This window comes from Schistocerca cancellata, chromosome 3 (assembly GCF_023864275.1).
Source record: "Schistocerca cancellata isolate TAMUIC-IGC-003103 chromosome 3, iqSchCanc2.1, whole genome shotgun sequence".
NCBI classification, from domain to species: Eukaryota; Metazoa; Arthropoda; class Insecta; order Orthoptera; family Acrididae; genus Schistocerca; species Schistocerca cancellata.
Genome location: NC_064628.1, coordinates 38,580,544 through 38,597,147, shown reverse-complemented (window position 1 = coordinate 38,597,147; position 16,604 = coordinate 38,580,544). Strand labels below are relative to the sequence as shown.

General features: G+C 44.5%; 1 protein-coding gene across 1 annotated transcript in view; it reads left to right on the top strand.

Moving 5' to 3' along the window:
- Positions 1 to 3,831: 3,831 nt before the first annotated feature.
- The window catches only part of LOC126176068 (uncharacterized), a 951,488-nt gene continuing 938,715 nt past the window's right edge, over positions 3,832 to 16,604 (top strand). Inside the window, exon 1 of the mRNA XM_049923202.1 lies at positions 3,832 to 4,203. Within this exon, the coding sequence (XP_049779159.1) occupies positions 3,832 to 4,203 (372 nt within the window). The remainder of the gene's footprint in view (positions 4,204 to 16,604) is intronic.

The following is a 16,604-nucleotide window of genomic DNA, read 5'->3' as shown; positions in this document are numbered from 1 at the left end:
GTGCGGCCTTAATGGGAGGAAGGATTTTTGGCCCCCATTTTATCGCTGGCAATCTAAATGGTGCAATGTATGCTGATTTCCTACGTAATGTTCTACCGATGTTACTACAAGATGTTTCACTGCATGACAGAATGGTAATGTACTTCCAACATGATGGATGTCCGGCACATAGCTCGCGTGCTGTTGAAGCGGTATTGAATAGCATATTTCATGACAGGTGGATTGGTCGTCGAAGCACCATACCATGGCCCGCACGTTCACCGGATCTGACGTCCCCGGATTTCTTTCTGTGGGGAAAGCTGAAGGATATTTGCTATCCTGATCCACCGACAACGCCTGACAGGGTGTGTCAGCGCATTGTCAATGCATGTGCGAATATTACGGAAGGCGAACTACTCGCTGTTGAGAGGAATGGCGTTACACGTATTGCCAAATGCATTGAGGTTGACGGACATCATTTTGAGCATTTATTGCATTAATGTGGTATTTACAGGTAATCATGCTGTAACAGCATGCGTTCTGAGAAATGATAAGTTCACAAAGGTACATGTATCACATTGGCACAACCGAATGTTCAAACGTACCTACGTATTGTATTTTAATTTAAAAAACCTACCTGTTACCAACTGTTCGTCTAAAATTGTGAGCCATATGTTTGTGACTATTACAGCGCCATCTATCACAAAGCGAAAAAAGTGGTCCACCTAAAACATTCATATTTCTTTACGTACTACACGAATATGTAATAAAAAATGGGGGTTCCTATTTTTAAAAAACGCAGTTGATATCCGTTTGATCTATGGCAGCGCCATCTAGCAGGCCAACCATAGCGCCATCTGGTTTCCCCCTTCAGGCTAGACAAGTTTCGCTCTTTGTAGTTTTTTCGTTTGACGCTTATTTCGCGAGGTATTTGGCCCGGTCACGATCAATGGACCAACCTGTATATCAAATCTAGAACCTCGTTTGGTTGGTGTGTTCCTTCGACTTTTTTTATAATAGCCTTGTTTCGATAGGGATGGGGGAGTGAGCAAGGGGCACACTGCATGCTATTAAGCGTGTGCTGGTGGGGGGTGGGATACGCTGCAGACGACTTCAAACCCACAATTACAGCCACGGCCATACACCTCTACATCTGGAAACGTCTAGGCAACTTTTCAGCAAACCGGAACATACAATGACACGCTCTAAAATATTTTTTTTTATTGGCTCTCCAGTCTAGTTTGTCTATTTTTGAACTCTGGATGCCACAAGTTAAGAATGCTTCATGTATTTCGTACTTTTTATTAATTTTGTAGTTGTTGGAAAGCTTAATTCAATGACTTAAATTATTCAAAAATAGAAATAAGCCCCATATAGTGCACTAAACATTTATGTATCTTTGGACATACCTTCTTCAGTGCTTTATAACTCTCTTCACACGTTTCTTGATTTATTTTGGTTAATGTGCTCTGTGCTATTCGAGTACAGTATAGTAAGGCGGAGTAGTTCCCTCCTGTAGCAAGAAATCGGTGTTATGGTGAACCTGTCTTCTGCACATACGGCATTAATCATGTGAGAGCCACTTTACTGAGCAAATACTGAAATGCATTCTCTTCCCATTCGCAAGTAATCTATATAAGACTTGACGTCTCGTAACAAATTATGCTGAATGCTTTTATTGTCTTGATGTTAAACCCATGGTTACACCGTAGTAAATTTCCTTTTTTCCAACGCTTCTCTTCCAAATGCAAACACAATGCAATTGTGGTACGAGTGACTGCGGTGTATAATAAGTTGATGTTGTCAGCCATCTTGAACTTTGATGAAAAATATGATGACAGTCTAACACCCATTCAAGCGTCACGTCAAAGATCATTGTCAAAGGTATTTGACGAATATTTGATCATATTTCTTTTTCAAAGAAATGTGATAGTGCAGTACCGACCATAGGACTCCGTAGTCGGCGAGACTGCAGAGTGACTCACCGGTGAATCGTTTGCAACGCATTGCCGGCCAGTTGCCACCCGACTCGCTGTCCGCTTTGTCAAGTCGATCTGATTTGGGTCGTGCCCTCGAACAAAGCTACCGAGCAAAGTGTCGCAGTGGTTAGCATACTGGGCTCGTATTCGGGAGGGCGGCGGTTCAAACCCGTGTCCGGCCATTTAGATATAGGTCTTCCACGATTTCCCTAAACCACTCCAGGCAAATGCCGGCATGGTTCTTTCGAAAGGGCACGGCCAATTTCTTTCCCTTTCCTTGACACAATGCTCCGTCTCTAATGACCTCGATGTCGACGGGCCAATCTTCGTTTCTTCCTTCGGGCGTAACTCTGTATTGCTTTAATCCTAAGATGAAGAGTAGGTTGTGAAAATTAGCTTTGTACTCGAAGTGGGAAAACATCCCATTTTATACAGTTAAGAGCTCACTGACTAACGCAAGGCGGCGGAGGTGGGGGGGGGGGGGGAGGAGAGGAATTTGACGGAGTAAGCAAGGTGTGAAGTATATGTAATACACTGCACATCTGTTGTAATAAAATTACCGGTGCGGCAATAGGAGCAAATGTATAATAAAAATAAATCATGCTGGAAGAGTTCTTTTGTGTGATAAGCACCATTTGTCGTTCTGTAAAATTGCATTGTCAAATGGAAACAACCACTGAAAACGGCGAGAAAATGAGAGAAAGCCACAGATCTCCGATACGTGTAAAGACACAATTTAACGCGCATAAACCTCCATCACCACAGTTTCGTATATATGAATCTCAAGTCATTTGGGTTTTCAAAGTTAAAGTAACGCTGCATCTACATCTACATCTACGTGATTACTCTGCTGTTCACAATTAAGTGCCTGGCAGAGGGTTCAATGAACCACCTTCAAGTTGTCTCTCTACCGTTCCACTCTCGAACGGCACGCGGGAAAAACGAGCACTTAAATTTTTCTGTGCGAGCCCTGATTTTTCTTATTTTATCTTGATGATCATTTCTCCCTATGCAGGTTGGTGGCAACAGAATGTTTTCGCAATCGGAGGAGAAAACTGGTGATTGAAATTTCATGAGAAGATCCCGTCGCAACGAAAAACGCCTTTGTTTTAATGATTGCCACTCCAATTCACGTATCATGTCTGTGACACTATCTCCCCTACTTCGCGATAGTCATTTTTTAATCATTACATATATCTGATTCCGTAATTGTTTTGAATTTATTAGTGAATGTAACTTTTCGCAACAAATGTCAAATTCATATTTACAACTTCAGGACCCTTCTTGCACATGTGCGTATCTGAGGAGCGTATGTTGTGAATGAAATTAACGAAAATCGTATTTCTTTAAATTTTTTACGGTGGTCATAAAGCGCCTTTCTTCCCGTATACACATTACGGAAAATGGCTTGGTATTGTTAAGACTATGCTAAAAGGAATTTCCACTTCAGGGCTCTACTTATACACCAGCAGCTACTGAAAAAAGATCTTGTTGGATGTTAACAACTAACGAGTTATTTAAAAAAATTTTGTGGTGGGCCTAAACTACCCCTCTCCCTTGGTAGTAAGTACGCTTTATGGAAAATGTTTTGGTATCGCTAAGGTTAATAATTAGACAAACGGGTCGCATCCAAGCAGCCATATTGTGACACATCGTATGCCATTCATCAGACTGCATGAAAATTCTAAGCGATCGATCGCTGCGATATGCGAACATATCGCACGACACGGCGATGAATCGCGATCCGTCGCTCGTGTGTGCGGCTATTCATTTTCCACAGAACTACATTCTCCGAATCTCGGCTGAGATTTAGGAACTCGGTTTACGTAAAAATATAAACGCCTCGAATAAATAATAACGTGAAGACTCAGCAATGCCCGTCGGATCCGCGTCTGTGGCGTCGAGATTCGCACAGCGCGTCGAAACGCACCGCGACACATGCGCGCCCGCGAGCCGGGGGCCTGGCGGCGGCCCCGAACCGCGCATGGCGGAGCGGCGCAGCGCTGCGAGTGGCGCGGCGGCCGCAGTCTGCTGCGGTGGTCGCTGCGCGCCTGTGTTCCGTGCCGCGACGCTCTGTTCCGATCCGTTCCGAACCGTGCTGGTGAGTTCATTTCCGCCGTGCCGGGGCGGCCAGTGCAGTGGACAGTGTGGAGGCGGCGGTGAGCGACCCGGGCCGGAGGCGGAGGCGCGCAGCCGCGCGGGCTCCGGACACGAAACCACAGCTGCGTCCGCAGCCGCACTGCAGGTAAGCCAGCCGTGCCGCAGTCTCGCCGCCGGGCTGGCCAGCCCTCTGCTCGCCCGTCTCTCCGGAACACGTCGGGGTCGATTGCCGTCTTGGAGTGCAGCCGAGGAACGCCCATCGATCGATGCCGTCGTCTCGAACGTCGCGTCCCCGCCAAACACATTCGGAAACGTCTTCCGGGAGGCAGTCGATACAGTACCGAACTGCCGTTTGGTAAACAAGTTAAGAGCTTAGCGAGTACCAGACCAAAACTGTCACTGGATTCGAGGAAATCAACACGTCGTTCTTGACGAAACGAAATCGATAGATAGAAAAGTAATTTTGGGAGAACCGCAAGGGACTGAGTTACAAGGTCGCTATTATTTGCGATATTTACGGGATGTTTCACAACTGATGTTATCTGCTTCTAGAGGTTGTAGAGGGGAATTAGTAGATCAAGTTTTATATAGGAACCCACGTCCGGAAACGTCATCCAGCGATGATACAGAGCGCCAAAGTTACAGGCGATGGCGCTTGTAAATGTAAGTATACGCAAGGTGATTCCGTGATGATGTTACAAACTTTCGAGGATGATGGAGACGGATAAATGTTCAATTTCAGGTCAGGGTCCCAGGTTCGGAAACGAACGAGTCGAAAGTTACAAGCGAAAATCATTCTGATACCTGTGCCACTGCAATACGTGCATCGGTACTGTTGTTCCTAAGAATACAGGGAATGCAACTTCCAGAGATGTTAGTATAGACTTAAGCGAGAGAAAATAATTAGCTCTAGAATGCATACCTTGGGAGCTCTGGATATTTGCTCATCATCGCTAGTGTGAAACACATCTCCTCTATTGCGGAGCTCTTAAGTATCCATTTTGGAGTCCATGTTAACTAGACTTTTTTCTTGTTTTGGTCCATACAATGCCTACCCTACAATCTTAGTATCAACAGTACTGGTACATGTATTCCACTGTCAAAACCTATCGCAACGGTTTTCGCGTATAACTTTCGACTCGGCCGTTTCCGTTGCAGGGACCCTTACCATCAAATGATACATTTTCCATCTCAATCATGCTTGAAAGTTTGCAAGACTTCGATAGTAACGTGATAAGTCAGAAAACTGTAGTGTATTGAAGGAAGACCTACACAACATCGGCAATTGTTGCACGTAACCTTGTCGTTAATAAATGTTACGTATGAGCATAAACGACGGAGGGGAACAGTAAAAGCCTTTAGGATACGTAGCTTAATTTCACAGTCGCAATATACCTCTGGACAGTATATTCGTTTTTATCAACAATGAAGGAAGCAGTTGGCGGTGTCAACAATGGGGGTGGAAAATAGCGCTGCGCAGTTTGTTGTGGTTGCTTGGCACGCCCTCGGTTGAATGTTAGAATAGCTCTCTGTCCACGTCGTAACTATTGGTAGCAAAGCAGCTTTCTCTGAAGCATTTGCTTAGTGTCACATGATATTGAACTGTGTGACGAAACAGTATTAATAAAAATATTACATCTAGTTGAATCACAGTGCTTCTATTTTAATTAACTGATGAATCCTCAAAATTTAAGTGACAGAAGCTATCTTGCCGTGACACCCTTTGAACCTAGTGTAGGTATTTGGAAGGATAAGGGGATGTTACAAAGCGAGAAATAAAAGTTACCGTCTGTAGAGATCTAAAGCAGTATGATCGCATCCAAGCTATTATAAACAGAAGAATTGTACAAAGAAGGGCAACAAGAATGGTCACAGGCTTGACCCGTAGGAGAACATTACCGAGATGCTGAAGAAACTAAACTGTCAGACTTTTGAAGATAGGCGTAAACTAAACCGAGAACGTCTGCTAACAAACTTTCAAGGACCGGCTTTAAATTATGAGTTTAGGAATGTACTACAACCCCGCTACGTATCGCTCACATAGGGATCGTGAGGATTAGAATAATTACAACACGCACTGAGGCATTCAAACAATCATGCTTCTCGTGCGCTAGTGGAGTGGGAAGAAACCCTAATAACTGATGCAATAGGACGTACCCTCTGCCGTGCATTTTACTGTGGTTTGCAGAGTATAGCTATAGATGTTGTAGAAGTAACGAAACAGAGGTTGAGATTCGTTGGAAGAATTCTACGTTCAGCAAGCGTGAAAGCGTTACGGAGAGGCGTTATGCGTCGCGGAGCAACTAAAAATTCAGAGAGCGTACGTTCCAAGAAATGGTTGCTAACATATTTTACCTCCTCACGCATACGTTCCGCGAAGTGACCATAACGAGAAAGTCGGTGAAATCTGAGCTGATACAGATGTTTGTGGAGAGTCATTCTTCTTATGCACCAGTCGCGAACGGAAAAGGGAAGGGGAGAAGTATTGTGGTGCTGAAGTAGCCTCCGACACACTGTAGGCTGGCTCGCGGAGTGTAGATGTGGAACACTAAGACAATGTGCCACCATAGGCGTTCCATTATTCTGATTTCAATAACGCTCACCTGTGTTGTAACAAAATGGCTGCTTCATGTTAAATTGTACGTCAGTATTTCTTACACGGAAACGTAACTTTTGTAGCTCTTTACTACGTCGTATTGACCGCTCCGCAAAGAGAAGTTTGAAGTGAAAGCCAATGAAACCCAGCAGCAGTGACGGAGCGTCCAGTTGCTCTGGAATAGCGTTTTCGCACGCGGATGCATCGAAGCAAACACGTACCTTTATTATTTTAGCGTGCATTGGTAAACAGTATCACCAACGTAATCTGAACTTACGATTTCTATGCAACGTACTTTCCTACGGAACCGATGTGTACTTAACATCCCTATTTTTTAAAAAAACAACAGAACGACACACTGCTTTTTTTTCATCATTAGACGACACGCTGGCACAGTTTAATACGTAAATCTTACCTTAACTTGAAGGCTGGTTTCAACTAGAGTACTTCACTAGGCATGATCCCATTGGCGATGGCATGCCGGTGCTTTTCTTCCGATCTTCTAACGAATGAGTCCTGTGGCAGTACAATTCGAAGCAGAGAACGGCTAAACTGATCTGATATGTATGTCTGCGTGTTAAAGTGTGGCGCGACTTGGAATATGGCAGACGCTGTCGAGTGGCCGGCACGCTCCGTAGTAGCAGATCAATTCGGCCGTTCTCTAGAAACGTTTCTGTTTTCTAGATCGAGCCCTGCTGACAAGAGTGGTTCGCTAATCTCAGAGGAGTTTTTATTTGTGAGGGGTGAGGGACGTGAGACGCCATTGCGCGAGGGCGTCGGAACTTTCCGCTGCGGGGTCGGCTGTTGCGTGGGAGGCTAGCCTCCCAAGCAATGTGGGGGAAGGGGTTTTCGTGGCGAAGAAACACGTCCAGTCTAAAAGCAGGAGAATCCTCGTACAACAATTTCGAAGCGCATCTTACGGCGGCTGCACACGTGACTACATGCTTGACAATCACGCATGCGCAAGCGTGTTTAGCAAACATGCTCATGTTCCTAGCGCCTCCCCACGGCTGAAGCATGTTTTGTACAGTCAATCGGACTGTTTACCAGAAAATGTCGAAGACCACGATGCGCGGCTTTGGCAGCCGCTTTGTTTGTGTTACGAAAAAAAAACAAAAGAGAAAACGTGACATGTGGAGTAAATAGTGGTTAAAGCAACGAAAATATTGTTCCCATATTTATCTTTAGCAGTAAACACGCTAGGGAAACTGTTTGATAGCATTGTTGTTTTTCTTCTTCTTTTCTCCATGCAATATTGTATCCTTTGACTAGTCCTACGTTACAGTGCAACCTTTCTACAGAACGTAATTTAGCAGGACCAAATAAAAATTAATCACTAACGAATGCGTGCACAAGCTTCACTCAAGCACGCACACGATTGAACAGTTGCACAAACACGCATAATCGAAGTTCCATCATCACCATCAAGCTTGTACAGTCCTAATCTTTGCCGAAATTTATCCTAGGCACACTGGTTGCAGCTACCTTTAACGCTAGATTACTAAAGTCTCGTAAAATTTACGACTGCATTAGGGTGTAAAATAGGACATTCTGTATTTAATTTGGTATGTAGCAAACCACTGGAGATGTAGTAATTGTAATTAACAAATGCATAACCTCTAAATTATGACTTCCTTTGAATAAAATGTAGCCGGCCGCTGTGTACGTGCGGTTCTAGGTACTTCAGTCCGGAACCGCGCTGCTGCTACTGTCGCAGGTTCGAATCCTGCCTCGGGCATGGATGTGTGTGACGTCCTTAGGCTGGTTAGGTCTAAGTAGTTCTAAGTCTAGGGGATTGATGACCTCAGATGTTAAGTCCCATAGTGCTTAGAGCCATTTGAACCATTTTTGAATAAAATGTAGATTAGAAACCTATACGGTGGTTTAGTAGCGGTACAGCATTTTCCTCCGGTTAGAATGGTTCGAATGGCTCTGAGCACTATGGGACTTAACATCTGAGGTCATCAGTCCCCTAGAACTTAGAACTACTTAAACCTAACTAACCTAAGGACGTCACTCACATCCATGCCCGAGACAGGATTCGAACCTGCGAGCGTAGCGGCCGAGCGGTTCCAGACTGTAGCGCCTAGAACCGCTCGGCCACCCCGGCCGGCCCTCCGGTTAGAGTTCTGGGATTAAAGGAGCGTGGCGTTCGTAATCTCGGTAGGACTGCTGTGCAAGACGAGAAGACACCGACTGGAAAGATAACATGACCGCGACATACACAAATAGCGACACAGGCGCACGCGTGTCTTACCGTTATCATTTCACGCACCTACTTAAAAACGCGTTTGTTTGCTCAGGTACTGAGGACATTCACACTGCGGCCAAGCACCATTTTCCACTACTGTCACACCTTTATCTACAAGGCAGCCCGCTTTCTCGCATTCAAATTGATCTCGGCAAATACGATGCAGGGCAGCCAACAGCTGCCGCCTGACGGACGTATAGCGAAAGACTGCCCGTTTCGCGACGTAGTACGTGTTCTGAAGACTCAGTTTACACGCTAGATCAGGGTTTCCCAAACTGTGTTACGCAAAAAGTTAATAAGTGTTCCGCGAATAACTGTTGATAACGTGGCGGTTATTTTCTTTCGATTTTTTGACGGTACTAATTATTTTTTAATTTTGTTGTGAGTCCTGTGTTATTATTCATGATTTAATATTGAAGTGATCACCGAATAAAACAAGGACCCACTCGTCTCGTATAGGGTGCCTAAGGGATGCTGCTTTCTCGGAATGCTATTCAACAATTCAAGCGAATCACTTTAATAGTTTTCATTAAAATAAAGAAGATTGACAATACTTAACTTGAAACTTCCTGGCAGGTTAAAACTGTGTGCCGGACCGAGACTCGAACTCGCACTTGCCCGCGAAAGGCAAAGGTCACGAGTTCGAGTCTCGGTCCGGCACACAGTCTTAATCTGCCAGGAAGTTTCATATCAGCGCACACTCCGCTGTAGAGTGAAAATTTCATTCTAAATACTTAACTTGTATTTACAACAAGTGTCGCAAGCGATAGGCCACGTGCTAACCGTAATGTTCTAGTGTCTGAACACGCAAATGGATATGGATCACTGATAACGCTTCTGTGAGTGCCGGGCTACGGTTTTGACGTGTTATGGTGTGGTGTTTTGTTTGACTTTAGTGCTGTAGTGGTACCGTTTATTTAAACTTTTGGGGACAGGATGGTGAATTAAAAAGAAGTTCGCCAATCTGCCGTCGTAGGTGGGGTTCTGTGCCTCATTGGGTTGAGGCTTTGGTTTTCTAGCTTTGTTGTCACTAGGTCAATATTCCTATGTTGTCTGGGTTTGACTTAATCTAAGATTACTTATTTCGAGGTCCTAGACTTTTGGTTTTCCTTTGTTTATAGCCTATTTTACTTGATCTCTATTTTACTTGATTGGACACCATGAATTTATCCTACATCTTACTGGCCTAATATGGTTATGGTTAGCCTATTCTGATTGGTTTTTTACCGTGCCATGAATTTATCCTACGTCTTACTGATCTAATATTTTTAGTAAGCCTATTCTAATTGGTTTGTCATGAGCTTGTTTTACATCCTATTGGTCTAGTATGGGGTAGTAATTAGCCTATCCTAGGTTGCGATTTTCTAAGGGAGTGAGGTTTCTTCTGCTGGTGGGCACGAATTCAGATTGCTGGCTCTATGATGCTTCGTGGAACTCTTTGTTTGTGCCATGCTCTTGGTTGGATTGTTCCGATGTTTCGTAGGTGTCTGCTCTTGGCTCTGTATATGCCCAGCTTTTTATAGACAGTTGTGGTTAGCTTTTTTATTGTTGTTTCGACAGTGTCCATCTCCAAGGCTTCATGGAGGGTTGTAGTTTTGGTCCATAGGATCCATCGAAGGACTTTGTTCTGTATTGTCTGCATACATACCTTTTGGTTTTGCTTGCTGTTCCCCATGTGTGCAGCCATAATTCATGGTGGCGAGGACAGTAAGTTTTGTAGAGGGTCCTTTTGGTTTCCTGTCTTATGTGTTTGCTTCTAAAGAGTTTGGCAAGAGCAGCGCTTACATTCTCCTCTTGTGGAGGCCGCTCCGGTCGTGGTCCGGTCTAATCATCGCGCTGTTGGCTGACATCGCCTCGCTGCCTTCTCTGGTCTTGAGTTCTTCGTCTTCGTTCCGGCGCTTGTGGTTACGCCAGAACATTACTAACCCTCAAAATAAACAAGGTGTGCAAGTACTAGAATTCTCGAAGTGTTCCGTCAGAGGAAAACTTCGGGACCTCTGCGCTAGAGTAAATGGCCGATGTTGTTGTGGTCTTCAGTCCTGAGACTGGTTTGATGCAGCTCTCCATGCTATTCTATCCTGTGCAAGATTCTTCATCTCCCAGTACCTACTGCAACCTACATCCTTCTGAATCTGCTTAGTGTATTCATCTCTTGGTCTCCCCCTACGATTTTTACGCTCCACGCTGCCCTCCAATACTAAATTGGTGATCCCTTGATGCCTCAGAACATGTCCTACCAACCGATCCCTTCTTCTGGTCAAGTTGTGCCACAAACTTCTCTTCTCCCCAATCCTATTCAATACTTCCTCATTAGTTATGTGGTCTACCCATCTAATCTTCAGCATTCTTCTGTAGCACCACATTTCGAAAGCTTCTATTCTCTTCTTGTCCAAACTATTTACCGTCCATGTTTCACTTCCATACATGGCTACACTCCATACAAATAATTTCAGAAACGACTTCCTGACACTTAAATCTATACTCGATGTTAGCAAATTTCTCTTCTTCAGAAATGCTTTCCTTGCTATTGCCAGTCTACATTTTATATCCTCTCTACTTCGACCATCATCAGTTATTTTGCTCCCCAAATAGCAAAACTCCTTTACTACTTTAAGTGTCTCATTTCCTAATCTAATACCCTCAACATCACCCGACTTAATTCGACTACATTCCATTATCCTCGTTTTGCTTTTGTTGGTGTTCGTCTTATATCCTCCCTTCAAGACACTATCCATTCCGTTCAACTGCTCTTCCAAGTCCTTTTCAGTCTCTGACAGAATTACAATGTCATCGGCGAACCTCAAAGTTTTTATTTCTTCTCCATGGATTTTAATACCTACTCCGAATTTTTCTTTTGTTTCCTTTACTGCTTGCTCAATATACAGATTGAATAACATCGGGGAGAGGCTACAACCCTGTCTTACTCCCTTCCCCACCGCTGCTTCCCTTTCATGTCCCTCAACTCTTATAACTGCCATCTGGTTTCTGTACAAATTGTAAATAGCCTTTCCCTCCATATATTTTACCCCTGCCACCTTTAGAATTTAAAAGAGAGTATTCCAGTCAACATTGTCGAAAGCTTTCTCTAAGTCTACAAATGCTAGAAACGTAGGTTTGCCTTTCCTTAATCTATTCTCTAAGATAAGTCGTAAGGACAGTATTGCCTCACGTGTTCCAGTATTTCTACGGAATCCAAACTGATCTTCCCCGAGGTCGGCTTCTACTAGCTTTTCCATTCGTCTGTAAAGAATTCGTGTTAGTATTTTGCAACTGTGGCTTATTAAACTGATTGTTCGGTAATTTTCACATCTATCAACACCTGCTTTCTTTGGGATTGGAATTATTATATTCTTCTTGAAGTCTGAGGGTATTTCGCCTGTTTCATACATCTTGCTCACCAGATGGTAGAGTTTTGTCAGGACTGGCTCTCCCAAGGCCGTCAGTAGTTCCAATGGAATGTTGTCTACTCCGGGGGCCTTGTTTCGACTCAGGTCTTTCAGTGCTCTGTCAAACTCTTCACGCAGTATCGTATCTCCCATTTCATCTTCATCTACATCCTCTTCCATTTCCATAATATTATCCTCAAGTACATCACCCTTATATAGACCCTCTGTATACTCCTTCCACCTTTCTGCTTTCCCTTCTTTGCTTAGAACTGGGTTTCCATCTGAGCTCTTGATGTTCATACAAGTGGTTCTGTTCTCTTATCTCCAAAGGTATCTTTAATTTTCCTGTAGGCAGTATCTATCTTACCCCTAGTGAGATAAGCCTCTACATCCTTACATTTGTCCTCTAGCCATCCCTGCTTAGCCATTTTGCACTTCCTGTCGATCTCATTTTTGAGACGTTTGTATTCCTTTTTGCCTGCTTCATGTACTGCATTTTTATATTTTCTCCTTTCATCAATTAAATTCAATATTTCTTCTGTTACCCAAGGATTTCTACTAGCCCTCGTCTTTTTACCTACTTGATCCACTGCTGCCTTCACTGGCCGATATCGTTTCTGTAATAAAGGCATTGGAGCTCTCTGGGTAAGCCGATAAATGTGAAAATGCAAACCCAAAAGTCCTGTCAGGTTTCGATCCCTAGATTTTTGCCTCTCCTTACAGTGATGACTTGATGTGAAAAATGTCAATTTGCACCGTGCTGCGGTATCCACTCGAACTTTATGTGTATCAGGATGGCGGAGCAGTTGACAGCTACTTGTCAACTGGGTTGCTGCCATACCAACAACCAATTAAAGCTTGCTCACCCCTTCTTGTCCACCGCTGTCATGTCGCTCTGATAACTCACATGACAGCCAAAGCAAATCCAATATGGAGTTTAACGAATAGCACGTTAATGTTTCCAGAACAGAAACGCCCGGATGTCGATGCCGCAACCGTACTGTGTGCGCGGACAATCGTGACCCGACATTATCGAACCCTCCCCTGCCGCGACTGTCAATCACTTCGTTATTCTGATAGAGCCGTAGGCCCCCATACAGCTGGTAGGACAAGTCAATTTGTCAGGAGCGTAGCGTTGTGCGGAAGTGAAGTTTCGGCGATAAACAGCTTGGACAGGAACTGTTGAAATGTAACGACACAGAATGCTGCAGATTAGATGGGTAGGTCGAGTGCTACTGAAAGAGGTCCGGGACAGAATTGGGAAGAAAATAAATTTGTGGACAAACTTAACTAACAGTAAGTAACTGCCAGTAAGACACATCCCGAGCCATCAAGGAATCGTCAGTCTCGTAATCCCGAAAAGTTTATGGGCTATAGCAAACAAACTAAAATTAATGCTGGGTGCAGTAGTTAAGAGAAGATGGAGTGGCTTGTTGGTGTTAGACTAACGTGAAGAGCTGCATCAAACCATTCTCCGGAACAATAAAAAAATGGTTCAAATGGCTCTAAGCACTATGGGACTTAACATCTGAGGTCATCAGTCCCCTAGAACTTAGAACTACTTAAACTAGATTGTCGCACAGATGACAAAATGGTAGATATCGAAATAGACGACAGAGGGATAGAGAAACAATTAAAATCGCTCAAAAGAGGAAAGGCCGCTGGACCTGATGGGATACCAGTTCGATTTTACACAGAGTGCACGAAGGAACTTGCCCCCCTTCTTGCAGCGGTGTACCGTAGGTCTCTAGAAGAGCGTAGCGTTCCAAAGGATTGGAAAAAGGCACAGGTCATCCCCGTTTTCAAGAAGGGACGTCGAACAGATGTGCGGAACTATAGACCTCTAACGTCGATCAGCTGTAGAATTTTGGAACACGTATTATGTTCGAGTATAATGACTTTTCTGGAGACTAAAAATCTACTGTGTACGAATCAGCATGGCTTTCGAAAAAGACGGTCGTGTGAAACCCAGCTCGCGCTATTCGTCCACGAGACTCAGAGGGCCATAGACACTGGTTCCCAGGTAGATGCCGTATTTCTTGACTTCCGCAAGGCGTTCGATACAGTTCCCCACAGTCGTTTAATGAACAAAGTAAGAGCATGTGGACTATCAGACCAATTGTGTGATTGGATTGAAGATAACAGAACGCAGCATGTCATTCTCAATGGAGAGAAGTCTTTCGAAGTAAGAGTGATTTCAGGTGTGCCGCAGGGGAGTGTCGTAGGACCGTTGCTATTCACAATATACATAAATGACCTTGTGGATGACATCGGAAGTTCACTGAGGCTTTTTGCGGATGATGCTGTGGTATATCGAGAGGTTGTAACATTGGAAAATTGTACTGAAATGCAGGAAGATCTGCAGCGAATTGACGCATGGTGCAGGGAATGGCAATTGAATCTCAATGTAGACAAGTGTAATGTGCTGCGAATATCTAGAAAGACATATCCCTTATCATTTAGCTACAATATAGCAGGTCAGCAACTGGAAGCAGTTAATTCCATAAATTATCTGGGAGTATGCATTAGGAGTGATTTAAAATGGAATGATCATATAAAGTTGATCGTTGGTAAAGCAGATGCCGGACTGAGATTCATTGGAAGAATCCTAAGGAAATGCAATCCGAAAACAAAGGAAGTAGGTTACAGTACGATTGTTCGCCCACTGCTTGAATACTGCTCAGCAGTGTGGGATCCGTACCAGATAGGGTTGATAGAAGAGATAGAGAAGATCCAACGGAGAGCAGCGCGCTTCGTTACAGGATCATTTAGTAATCGCGAAAGCGTTACGGAGATGATAGATAAACTCCAGTGGAAGACTCTGCAGGAGAGACGCTCAGCAGCTCGGTACGGGCTTTTGTTGAAGTTTCGAGAACATACCTTCACCGAAGAGTCAAGCAGTATATTGCTCCCTCCTACGTATATCTCGCGAAGAGGCCATGAGGATAAAATCAGAGAGATTAGAGCCCACACAGAAGCATACCGATAATCCTTCTTTCCACGAACAATACGAGACTGGAATAGAAGAGAGAACCGATAGAAGTACTCAAGGTACCTCCGCCACACACCGTCAGGTGGCTTGCGGAGTATGGATGTAGATGTAGATGAAACCTAACTAACGGAAGGACGTCACACACATCCATGCCCAAGGCAGGATTCGAACCTTCGCCCGTAGCAGCCGCGCGGTTCTGGACTGAAGCCAGGAGCTACCACGTCCAATAGCCACGTCTAGCAAAGCACTGTGGTGTACGAAGCAAGCTCCACATTCGAGATCAGCGTTGTAACTTTACTACTTACGGAGAAGTGAGTCACTGAGTAAGCGTTAACAGCCCACTTACGGCGCAACCGTTGCAAATGGCGTGCATTCACTGCTTATGCTTCTCTTCACACGCAATAACCTCTTTCAAACGGAAGACGGTAGGTTATGGTTCGACTGTCCTTGACGTGGAGGCCACTAAAGAGAGAGTGTGCTCGGACTGAGTAATGATCAAGAAAATAGCCTTACCGTTTTCTTTTGCTTTTAAGCGCTTTAGGAAAACCATTTAGAATATGAGTAGCTATAGGGAATTTGAACTGCCGTCGTCGCGAACGCTCGTCTTTCAGACCTCACTGCTGAGAGACATTGCATGCAGATCCTTTCGTTGAATCAGATGATCCTTTGCGTGAACCATTTCGCAATGAGATGACGCTCGGTGAGATAATTACTAAAAATGCAGACAAAAACTTGCCGATCACAGCCGCAAGTTGTGAGCAGCTGCTCAGTTTAAAAGCTTGCTCGTGGCACAGTGCAGCTCCAGAAAGTGACGTGGTGTGTGTGTGTGTGTGTGTGTGTGTGTGTGTGTGTGTGTGTATATGTGTGTGTGTGTGTGTGTGTGTGTGTGTGTGTGTGTATATGTGTGTGTGTGTGAGTGAGGGTGAGTGAGGCTGAGGTCAAGGACTCTCCGATGCGGAAACACCATACGTCTTTGCAAGGAAAGGGGGAATTCTTGTGGACAATCCACACGTTAGCAATGCATCGTGCTTCCCAGACATGCGTCATTTAACGCGTTGCCTTGTTTAACATTTGGTTTAGCCAGGTCTCTGCGCTAAGAACGCGTTGCACTAACTTACGTAAAATCGTTGCGTTGAAAAAACGGCCTTGTAGCCTTAGCCTGAAGGAGGGTAGGGCGGGGGTGACCGCAGCAAACTATCTCCCCAGGTTTGCTGCGCGGGCCTGTTGGCATCGCTGTTATTGACTGTAACGGTACGTTCTGTGCGACGCTGTCGCTCGACGTAGTCTTCGGGAGTGACAGCAAGCAACGCTTGTGCGAGTG